We start from the raw sequence: 11635 nt of genomic DNA on the forward strand, positions 1-11635 counted from the left end.
GTTTAAAGCGGAAATTATACTATATTTAGAGTCGAAACTGCAGTTTCTAAATTAAGACATTTTAAATATCCTTATGTTTCTCCTCCCCCCCCCCCTACCAAAAAACCTGCAACGAAGAATTATTATAAAAAATAAAACAAAGTTATACATGATAATATACTTATTTTTATTGAAACACCCAGCGAAACGATTAGCTGGTTAACGCCAGTGTACCGTCACATAATAAATATCAACAACCGGCTAGATATTAGGGAAAAAGAATAATTTTGAATATTACTTTTATTTTTCCCGGGTGCAACTAAAATTAACAAAATATTCTTTGCGAGATTAATTGTACTTCAAAAAGTTATTTCTCTGGCATAACTAACATTAATATGAAATCTTTATATATAATACAATACTGTGACCAAACGTCCTCCTTTGAGGAGAATTATCCTCCTCAAAAATGTTGTCCTTCTTGAACAAAAATGTCCGAGGTAACCTAAATGAACAAAAGTTTCAGAAGTGACCTTTTTTTATTAGCTCCTGTAGCAATTTAGCCCCTGCAGCAATTTAAACCCTTTTGTCCTCCTCGAACAAAAATTTTCGTGACGACCTTTTCTTAGCTCCCGCAGCAATTTATCCTTCTCGAAAAAAAATTTCCGAGATGGCCTTTGAATTTCTAATGTTCTACTGAGACATTTTCAAAATCTGGTCACCTTAAATACAATTCGAAATCCAAATCCAAATTTTATAAATTTAACAAAAGTGCAATTATAAACATGTTACATAAAAACAAAATAATTTTGTATCATTTTACAAAAATATTCCTTATACTGGGCAGTGGCGTAGTCAGGATTTAGTCAAGGGTGGGGGGGGTTGTCAAGAAAAAAGACAAGATAATTTTTGTAATTTATATTTAATTAACATAAAATCACTGGCTGCGCTACGCCAAGGGAAGGGTTCAGACCCTCCCCCCCTTTGCTACGTCACTGATACCGAGATCGTTGTGGTTGCCAACAGCGTATTCCACCCAAACTATGTGCCCACCCAACTTAACCTAAAGCTCATCACAATGATGTTGACAGTATTGCCGCTATGCGAAACAGTTTACATTCAACTAAGTTTTTCAATGTTTGTATCTAAAAATATGTCAATCGTATTCTATATTTTTCCAAATTTTAAATATTTCCCGTCTTTATTTATTCCAACCAAAAAACCCAATTTTTCCGTGGGCATAATCCAGTGATTCCACTAAGAAGAGACGGTTCTTAGTGGAATTCGTAATTGTGTGGTGATATAATGTCATGCTGCGTGTTCATTCAAACAACGACAAATAAACATATATTTGAGACTAGCTTAGTAATTCCCTTAAGTTAAAAATGTGTGTCTAGGCTTAAAATATATTTTTTAAATCCATAGACCATGATTGTCGATGTTTAAATTCCGACACGCTAGTTTAATTTGAAATTTATACTCCTGATGAACATGCGACAAATTAAAAAAACACGAGAGCAATTGTCCGTGAGAGCAACTGTCCTGAGAACAATTGTCGTAGAAGCAATTGTCATCAAACTAATGTCATGTTATTACCTTTGACGCAAATACATGACAAAATAAAAAAAGTCAGTGGAAAGAAGCGTGCTGAAAAATCACCATTTTTTTCAGCATAGTCTGACTAAAAATAAATTTGAAATAGATAATAATTACGTAATTATAAATTAAAAGGTAACTGTTGACTCTTTTTTAAAAAATCACAATTGTAACTAGTGTTTTTGCAAGCATGTTTACATTTTTGTTGAGCTATATTTTTTATAAAGTGGGACTTAGATCAAAATATACCTGCGTTCGTGATCCCTATGTTTATGAGCGCTCGCGCGTTCGCGAATCTGTCGCTCAGTCGCGTAGCCGCAGCCATAGTGGTCGCGGGGCTCCAACTCGTCTGCGCATTGTCCGATTGGAAGCGCTCTAAGGCACTGGGCCCCGTGCGGCGCACTCGCTGTGGATTTCCTGTTTTCGCCATGGCCGAGGACGACAGCGACACTTCCGCGTAATCTTCATCCCTTCGCATGTCAACAATCGGATCGGATCGGATCGTTCAATGGAAGGATTGTTATCGCTCCGAACGATCAATTAAAGGTGAATAATTTACCCACCCGCAGCCCAAAACGCTCATAACTCATAGCGAATTAACTGCTCGTTCAGATGAAGTTCAGAGATTACAAATATGTTTTCGTACCATTGTTATCCACGAAACTGTACTTTTAAGCTCGGTAACTCGATTACTGTAATTCATTGCGTTATTATGATAATGAAGTGTATATAATTGTCATTTGTGAGTTTTTGATGTTGTTTTTTAAATTCATTTCTTCAATTATAATATAACAAAAAAGGATGGTGGCCGAATTTTATCTGTAAGAAATTGGGGTTATTAATTCAATTAATATCGATGGTTATTATATTCATCAGATTTAATTTTAAAAAACTTTTATATATAGGTAGTAGTTGTTTGGTTAAAACGCTGATCTATTGCTTCGAGTTATCTTTGCAATTCCACATTTTACGTGTTTTAACTTTATGGTGTATTATATTTTCAATGCACTTATTAGAACAAAGCTACACTACAAAAAATCTGAATTTTTATCCTTAAAATGGGTCTAAAACAATAGAAATTACTTCAATACTTCTGACCAAGGCTCATTCACTGCCGTTTGTTTGCACCTTCTTCTTTAAATTTTAAAACGTATTTATGTAGCGACAACGTTTTGCTCCATTAATACGTTTTAAAATTTATTTAGTATGTTGGTCAGAACAGTGATGTATTATATTATATATAAATAAATAAATAAATATTTCATAGAATAAATTTGACCCCCGATTGTTATTTATTCCTCACTTATAGTTTTTTCTATCTATACTCGTTAACTTTCATTTTGAAAATAAAATATTGTCGCTTGGGGATAGGTGCATTGTAGTCAAATTACACCACTTCAAATGATGCTTTCATTTTTACAATGTAACTAGTATTTTTTTCTTTCCTCAAATTTTATTGTCCGCTGAGAATCTCAAAAAATAGAGGGCTTGAGACTTTTAGATCTTACTATGTATTATATATTAAACACATTTTGATGCACTATTTTAAGCCAATTATTGAATAGAAAATACTAATAACATGTTCGGCACATCAAAAAACCCGATAATCTCGTAAAAAATCACCTTCTCATGTTTTATTTTTTCATTTAAATTAAGATTAGAGTCTTCAACATTGACTCTGATTTAACTTGCCGATGACTAAGGTTTAAGACACTTCATTTTTTAAATAAAACAAAACACATTTGATACGTAAATTAATTCAGTTTTAATTTTGATTTTACCTGACCCACATATAGAAAACCATTGATAAAATAATTATAACATTTGTATCAATACAAGTTCAAAATATTTGATTATTTTTTATATTATTCCTTTTAAATTAAGAGTTGTCATATTTTTTCTTTTAATTTTGCATTGCGCAAAAAATCGCAAATTGCCCATTGTCATGTAGCAGGTGGCAAATAAGCAACCTTTCGATAAAGTATTAGTGATGTTTATATTTATTTTCAGAATTTTATTCATGAGCTAAATTTGACAACCATGGAGGAAGAACTGAGATGTTACACTTGCAAGCACTTCTTCGAAAAACCCGTCTTGTTGCCATGTGGACATTCCCTATGCCTGTCGTGTGCGCTCGGATTACAACAATCGGCAGGTACCAGCGAAGCCGACAGCGTAGCTTCGTCCAACTCAGGCGACTATCAAGAAGCCGACAAACTGTCAATTGTGAGTGAAACCGACAGCGGCGTCGTTTGCGGTTCTCGCCCCGGAAGCTACGCGGGCTCCACTAACAACTCAAATGGCACCATATTTCCGACAACTGCTTTATATCTATCATGCCCCATCTGTCAAAAGCTAGTTTACTTCGACGAGAACGGCGCCAACAACTTGCCCGGCTATAAAGTAATGCAATCCATCATTGAGAAATATAAAGATATGAATGGAAAGAATGAACACGTTGAAAACTGTCAGATGTGCGAAGAAAATAATCCAAAATTGGCCGTAGTGCGATGCGAACAATGCTCAATTTTATATTGCGAAACTTGTAAAGAGACGTGTCATCCTGCCAGAGGCCCGTTGGCTCGACATCTTTTATTGCCAGCTGGACAGAAAAATTTTATCACTACGTGTATTGAGCATGGAAATGCGCCTTTGGTGGCTCATTGTATACCCTGCAGACAGGCTGCGTGTGAACGTTGTCTTCACGAACGTCACCCATCGCACGAAGTTCAACCTTTGTCTCTTGCCTGTAAATCACAAAAGGTAAATTATTTTATTGCTGGAATATTTGTTTCATACAAGTTATGTTATACTAATAAATACAACATTTACAGACTGAATTATCCCAGAACCTTCAACTTTTATCAGAAAAAGCCTTAGCACTGACTGAATATATCCAAAGAGTTAAAAAGCTCTCAGAAAAAGTTAACGTATGTATAATATTAGTTTTATTTAAAAAAAAAATATGTATGTAATTAACGTTTCTTTTTTATTCATAGGATTCTTATAATGAATTTGAGAATATTATTTCAAGCCAATGTGATATTTTAATCGAAGCGATTAAGGAGAGAAAGAAATCGCTTATTGATTGCATCAGAAGCGATAGAGACAACAGAGTACAGACTTTGAAAGAGCAATCTAACACCTGCACCAAATACTTGCAGAATGCAACTGGTCTTTTGCAGTTCTGCATCGAAGCCTTGAAAGAGACTGACAGCGCTGCATTCTTACAAGTATTAACCATTTTTTATATTATTCATATCTTTTAAAATCAATAAGTAATGTTATTTTTTTTAAACAATAGGTTGGTTGGGTACTTGCTGGTAGAGCAGCAACTGTTGGCGTGACTTGCGCTCGTGCCCTCCAATCGGCACCCCGTCCACCGCCACCGGCTCCTGATCTCACATTAGATGACAGACCCGTCCTCAACGCCATACATCATTTAAACTTCATGCAGATGAAACGTACGTGTATTTTAGTTTGGTGGTAGAGTTGTGAATTATATCTCAAAAGTATTTTCTATTCGTAAGCTTCCGTAAACGGAGAGGATAAAACAAACTCAGGTATTCTCACTATAGGTTTCAAGATTGTCCTTTATTGATACTTATTTTTTCTTTTTTTATAGTATTGTTTATAATATATATCTGACGATTCATATTTTTTATTAGCTCCCGGAAGCCCAGGGCTGGCGCCTGAATCGTGTGCAGCTGAAAATAATTCCGTGACTGTTGCTTGGACTCCGCCGCCTCATAGTCACGTAGAAGGATACGTCTTGGAACTTGACGATGGACATGGAGGCGATTTCAGGGTAAATTAATAATCTATTACTGCATTATGACATTTATAATAATTTATTATATATCTATAGGAAGTTTATTGTGGAAAAGAATTGATGTGCACAGTTGACGGACTTCATTTCAATTCGCTTTACAACGCAAGGGTGAAAGCTTTCAACGCAACTGGTGAAGGAATGTATTCTGAACTCATCGGTTTACAAACTGCTCCAGGTATTATATATCTCCTCTTTCTTTTTTTTATTGTAAAATGTGCATGAAAGTAACTATAAATATATAATGTTGCACAATCAGTTTGAGAATATCTCAAAGGCACGTGCATATTTTCCCCTCTATATGGATGCTGACTTGCTTGCATTTTTTCAAACAAAGTGCTTAATTGTTATAATCCTATAGTCAAATATATTTATACCCTCTTGCTTTGACCATATCGTAGAACAGGGGTTCCCAACCTTTTTGTATCCTAGAGCGCATTTTACAATATGGGCACCACCTGACTCGTCAAAGATTCCTTTTTTGCCACTTACAGGAGCAATAATCGGAAAAAGTCGGTGATCTCGGCCGATTTCAGTTGTAGCTTCGGTTCGGACAACTTCGAGAGAGTGTAGTAGAGGCTTAACAAATAATTAAAAATAATTTAAATTTTTAATTAGTGTTTGGGAAAAAAATTCTATTGCGGTCGAATAGTGGCGGGCGCACACAAATCGGTCCACGGGGTTGGGAACCCCTGTCGTAGAATGTAATAATTAAAATGTACAATATATAAAATTTTACATTGATGATTTTTCACTTTCATAGTTGCTTGGTTTTGCTGGGAAGGAGGAGGAAGACCCGATGGATTAGCACTCTACGGTCAAGGTTTGGGAGCCAGAGTCGCCGGCTGGGAACACCGTGTAGCACTAGCGGGCGTTGGACTGTCGCGAGGATTACACTATTGGCAGCTTCGTGTCGATCGTTATGACACAGACACCGACCCCGCTTTTGGCATCGCTAGAGCCGACGTGGCTCGTGATAAAATGCTGGGAAAAGACGGTAATGGTTGGGCAATGTACATAGATGGAACGAGATCGTGGTTCCAGCATGGAGGAACACATCACAGCCGACAAGTCGGAGGAATACAGACCGGTTCGGTCGTCGGAGTCTTATTGGACCTCGATGCGCACACTCTTCGATTTACAGTCGATGGACATCCACAAGTATTGATATAAAAATCAAAAAATATACGTGTACATAGCTTTTATTAACCTTTGTTCATTTCAGGGTAGTATAGCCTTCACCGATCTCTATGGGGTGTTTTATCCTGCCGTTTCTCTCAATAGAGGTGTAGCCGTCACACTATGTCCAGCACTAGACCCTCCAAGTGATATTGACGACTAATTGACTACTTAAATATGTAATTTATTATTAAGGTACTTGTTAGTTAGCACAACGCCATGCTCAAAAACCGCCAGTTGTTACTCCCCGTGCCATTCAAAACCAAACCTAACCTAAACAAATTAATCGTTATATTCGTTTAAGTTAGGTCTGGGTTTGAAAAGAAAATGGTCATTTCGCAACTGTCAAATTTGTGTGTGACGCCGTGCTAACAAGTACTGTTATTTATATCAACACTTTATGCAACGTATTATTTTTATCAGTATTTAATATATTTTATTTTATTTATATAAAAATAGCAATACACATAGGTTTTTGGTTATGCTGTGCATTATTTGGAACAAAAAATATTTATATACATAGGTTTAATTTTGGGGGGTAACATGGATTTTTGCTAGTCAGGGCTTTTCTAAAATGCTTTTATTTTTGTGTTTAATAATGTTATTCGTGTGAGACTTCAACGAACAATTTAATAAGTACTATTTTTTTTTATTGATCTCGAAAGCCTAAGGGTGCTAAAATATGATAACGCAGTTATCATTTTATTATTTATACCTTTTTTACATTTTATTTATTCTCCTTAAAACAGCAGGGATATTAATATATCAAAAATAATCGCACAATGCAACTAGAGTAGTTATACCTTTTTAAGATATATACACCTAGATTGACGTTGCAATCCATTCTAGACTACATACAATGATGAAAAATTGTAGTTAATATGTACATTAATTATATATGTAATGAGTGTATCGACTGTCTCAGATGGCACGTGAGTTTTTCACAGTCTGCGTCCAACACAAATGCCTTCATAATTAATTATATAATATAATATATACTCTTGAAGACGTTTTGTAGAACAATCTTTTAATTAATCGGTTTTGTCCGATTACATAAGTAATGTATTTTATCTTAGAACAAGTTGAGTTAAATACTATTTTTTGTGTGTTATCTTTTATATTGTAGGTTTATATATAAGAATATATAAAATATATATACAATTACCTGTTGCAAAAAGACTTCTTTTATCCTAAGTTTTAATGTAGTTCCTGGACGATTTATTATAACCAAAGTTTAAAGACAAAAACAATGACAAAAGTATATATCGTACATATAATATTATGTTTTCCTCTACTTTTTTATAATAGCAATAGATACCCACCTGTATTGTTAATGAAAAAAAATTGAAATTCATGTTTAAAATTAGTGTATATAAATTTTTGTAATTTTATAATGTTAGTGTCAACATTGAAATACTTGGACTTCTTATTTTTTGAGCTTTACTGTTTATGCTTTTTAGTAGAATGTACGTTATTTTTTTATACCCGTATATATCATAAAGAAATATATTTTTAGCAAAATACTGTAATATCAGTTCTTCCAGTGTGGTAGTGTATATTAACTGAATTCATTCTTGCCTTATTTTTTGTCGTCCATGTACCAGAAAATAGATGATGTCCTTGTGTTTAAGCTCAAAAGAACAACTAATCTCAAGGCGATTGTTGTACATAATACACATACCAATTTGGCCTACGGTTCCACCTTATGGCTGGACGTTTTAAAATCCAGTCTTAAAAAAACACTCAAGTGTCATGTGTTGTCTTGAACGTTGATTTTTAAATTGAATTTGTGTGATTTTAGGATATTTGTGCGATTTTTTTTTTACTAACATGACAACTATTTTTGTGAAAAGCATGTTATTATTTTAGAAGTAAATAAGTTATACAATTACATTATTGCATTATTTAATTGATGATATCCTGAACCCTAAATATCCTTTATTATTAAATAATAAAAACAAGTATTTCAGCATATCCATGATTTATTGTTTAAGTGATATTAGAAAAGTCGGTGACATGCTTCTAAGGTAGAATGACTTTTCTTTCATAATATTTAATAATGATTTCTTCAAGTTTACTTTAATCAAATCTTTCATAGTTTTGCCTATATAAAATACGTCAACATTGTCCGGTTTATACCGTTTTTGATCATCCCAATCTGGACTCATAGATAAAATCTCATCTAAGAGCCGCTGCAGAGGAGCCGATTCCGGAAACTTTTGGTAATAATCATAAACATTTTTTTCCGGGTAAAGGAGAGTGATTGGCCAAATAATTTCATATCCGTATTCCGCCAAATGCGGTGGCGTCTCCAGAGATGGAATGGAACTTGTAACATGTTCTGCTTCATCGTCTTCTTTGTTGGGATCGAAAAATTTAATACCCTTATCCTTCATAGCGTTCATAACTTGATCCTTAACGTCGTCTTTTATTTTCATCACCATTATTATCTCCTGGGCTTTTCTTTTTAATTTTTCTATCTCGACATCTTGTCTATTCGATAAGATTTCTTGGCAATACTTCTCGCACAAGTGGAACTCCAATAGCTTGAAAGTGCAATTTGCAGCTCTGACTTTGGCTTTTCTATAATCTGGATCTAATGATATCGACTTTTGACAATCTCTCAAACTCGATCTGTAATTCTCAAGCAGGTAGTGACACATGGAACGGTTGTTGTATAAAATTGAATTTATCTTATCATCGCTGCAATTAATTTTAATTCCTTCCGTGTAGCTAAAAAATATTAATTAAAAAAATATATTATAATTACCAAAAATATATTTGATAATGTAACAAACCTTATGATAGCTACTCGATAATTTTTATGTTTATAATAAAAATTACCGTCTTCTTTGTAATTCTGTGCCAAATCTGCTGGTTCATTGTGCTCGGGATCGTATTTTAACTGAGCTAAACCATCTATCAAGGGAGGAAGTGAACCAGAAGATATATCGGGTACTTGTTTTGTGAAGAATGGATGTTTTTCCATTTCTTCCTGTGAAATAACAAAACACATTGACTAATTAAATTGACAGTTGCTTTAGATATTTTACTTAAGAAGAGAGATTATAGAATAATCTAAAAAATTAAATTATCTAGATGTACCCAGTGGCGTAGTTATAGGGGGCGGGCGGCACTTGCTTGGGAGAGGCATATTCGCGATGGGATCGTCTAGTGTGGTTCTTAACCCTGAATGCACTAAAATATATATGTATAACCACGAATAGCAAGAGCTTAACAATAACCAATTAATTATTTTAAGAAATGCTGATTTTATGACCCTGCAAAAAATGTATAGAAGGTAAGCACATACCCTAGCTACGCCGCTGGATGTACCTACCAATAAATAATATCTTTAAAATGTATCAAGATTAACTATTTGAACATAAACATGAAAAGTAAAGTTTAATAATATTCTTCTATTTTTATTTCTATGTCGATTCTTAATGTTAATAAAGTAATCTTTCATTGCAGTTGCACTATGCCAAATGAATATTCAAAACCTTCAGAAAACTAACGGCAAACTCAACATGCAACACACTTACTCTGACACACCGTTCAGCAGCTCGGCAATAACCGACTAAGCGATATCTTTATGCAGGTAGTCTTGGGACGGGTTTTACCAAGTGAGGCATTAAAATATATGTTTATTTAAATACCTAGCTGATTGTAGGTTAAAATCGATTATCTATGTTTGACTAATATTCTCAATGCCTCATATAATTTCATATTTCTAATGATGCTTTAGTTTTCGCGAGTACGGGGGTTAATGAGAATCAATAAGCGAACAAGTGTATATAGAAAGTAAAGATGAAAGATAACAGGAAAACGACAATACGGCACCCGGCAACTTTATTTTTAACTAGAGCCGAGATGTACAAATGCCGAGTTGGCTAAAGCCTATTGTTCTTGTATCTGGAATAATTATCTTTCGACCTATGCATAAGATATAAAAGTATGGAATATTATATACATAAGTTTACCATATTTATGAAACTGAACCGGGACAACCAAAAAAAATCATCCCAGAAATTTTTGGACGCTGAGATATTTTGTGTGCTAGGTGAGCTAGGTTAGAATGCAGTATGTTAGTGAGAGCTAAAAAAGGGAATCTTGAACATTTTTGTTCATTTTAGGATGCTGAGATGTGCTAGGTTGGAATGTGAGATGCTGGTGAGAGCTTAGAAAAACAAAAGGCATTTCGGGGCAGCTAAAAAAGGCATTTCGGATATTTTTACATTTTGGAATGATGAGATACAGGATGTTGTTAAGAGCTAAAAAAAAAGTTGTCACTGAAATTTTCGTTCATTTTGTGGTACTAATATGTATAGGTTGGAATGCAGGATGCTGGTGAGCTAAAAAAAGTCGTCGCGGAAGCACCGATGTGTGAAACCGGAACGTATGGTAAGCCTAATTATGACGCATTGGGGAGACCTTAATCAAATTAATCACGGTAATTAAATAGGGAGTGAAAATGAAGGTACATATGTAAGTCCCAAAATGGATGGATAAGCCTGCTAGATTCGCATATTGTTATTAATAAAAATTTAATATATTCCTACTGTCAAAAATGAAATGTATTAATTTTGTATTGTGACAGTCTTCTTCCGAGCTATATATATGTTCTGCGGGTTCAAAAATGCACATTCGTTAAAATTGTATATTTGAATTTGCTTATTTAAAAAAAAACAAAGTCCGCGATCATAACAAAGAAAAGTGCGACCAAGCGTCATACCCGCCATTTGTCCTCGGGCCATCCTGTGAGTCTGTTCTCTAAATCGGCGCCGAAGAATTTCTTGCGGGCTTCTTTGTCGGCGAATGCGTCCAGGAAAGCGTCATCTTCATCGTCGGCGGGAGACATTACGCGTCGTCTCGGGACGCAACCTAACCTGCAGCGACACGTGTTCTATCGGCCGTGCGGCGTCACGATCATATGGTGGCGTGACGCAAGCAACATATGATGCGACGCCGGCCGGCCTTTCCCGGCTGATCAGATCGCCTGTTTTTCGATTCTGCTCCATAAACAACGCCGCGACGCCGAATCTAGGTCGCTAT

The 11635-nt window shown here is 34.9% G+C and overlaps 2 protein-coding genes across 2 annotated transcripts; one reads left to right on the forward strand and one right to left on the reverse strand.

Moving 5' to 3' along the window:
• Positions 1-1856: 1856 nt before the first annotated feature.
• Trim9 (E3 ubiquitin-protein ligase Trim9) lies at positions 1857-8473 on the forward strand. Its single transcript, XM_088195848.1, has 9 exons — positions 1857-2118; positions 3583-4335; positions 4407-4502; positions 4572-4805; positions 4877-5036; positions 5241-5380; positions 5441-5579; positions 6165-6562; positions 6627-8473. Exons 2-9 carry the CDS (start codon positions 3613-3615, stop codon positions 6741-6743), a joined length of 2007 nt encoding a protein of 668 aa, XP_088051974.1. The 5' UTR covers positions 1857-2118; positions 3583-3612; the 3' UTR covers positions 6744-8473.
• A 71-nt stretch (positions 8474-8544) lies between these two features.
• Positions 8545-11513, reverse strand: Dpit47 (DNA polymerase interacting tpr containing protein of 47kD). The gene is made up of 3 exons (XM_088195852.1): positions 11316-11513; positions 9379-9575; positions 8545-9313 (listed from the first exon to the last, which is right to left on the reverse strand). Exons 1-3 carry the CDS (start codon positions 11439-11441, stop codon positions 8563-8565), a joined length of 1074 nt encoding a protein of 357 aa, XP_088051978.1. The 5' UTR covers positions 11442-11513; the 3' UTR covers positions 8545-8562.
• Positions 11514-11635: the final 122 nt, after the last annotated feature.

The sequence above is a fragment of the Plectrocnemia conspersa genome, unplaced genomic scaffold (genome assembly GCF_051122295.1).
Source record: "Plectrocnemia conspersa isolate PC_06_02 unplaced genomic scaffold, ASM5112229v1 ptg000010l, whole genome shotgun sequence".
Lineage (NCBI taxonomy): Eukaryota > Metazoa > Arthropoda > Insecta > Trichoptera > Polycentropodidae > Plectrocnemia > Plectrocnemia conspersa.

Coding starts and splice junctions, on each gene's coding strand:
- Trim9 (XM_088195848.1), top strand. CDS start 3,613: ATGGAGGAAGAACTGAGATGTTACACTTGCAAGCACTTCTTCGAAAAA. Junction 4,336..4,406: donor TTGCCTGTAAATCACAAAAG/GTAAATTATTTT, acceptor CAACATTTACAG/ACTGAATTATCCCAGAACCT. Junction 4,806..4,876: donor ACAGCGCTGCATTCTTACAA/GTATTAACCATT, acceptor TTTAAACAATAG/GTTGGTTGGGTACTTGCTGG.
- Dpit47 (XM_088195852.1), bottom strand. CDS start 11,441: ATGTCTCCCGCCGACGATGAAGATGACGCTTTCCTGGACGCATTCGCC. Junction 9,576..11,315: donor GGCCCGAGGACAAATGGCGG/GTATGACGCTTG, acceptor GTTATTTCACAG/GAAGAAATGGAAAAACATCC. Junction 9,314..9,378: donor TATCGAGTAGCTATCATAAG/GTTTGTTACATT, acceptor AATATTTTTTAG/CTACACGGAAGGAATTAAAA.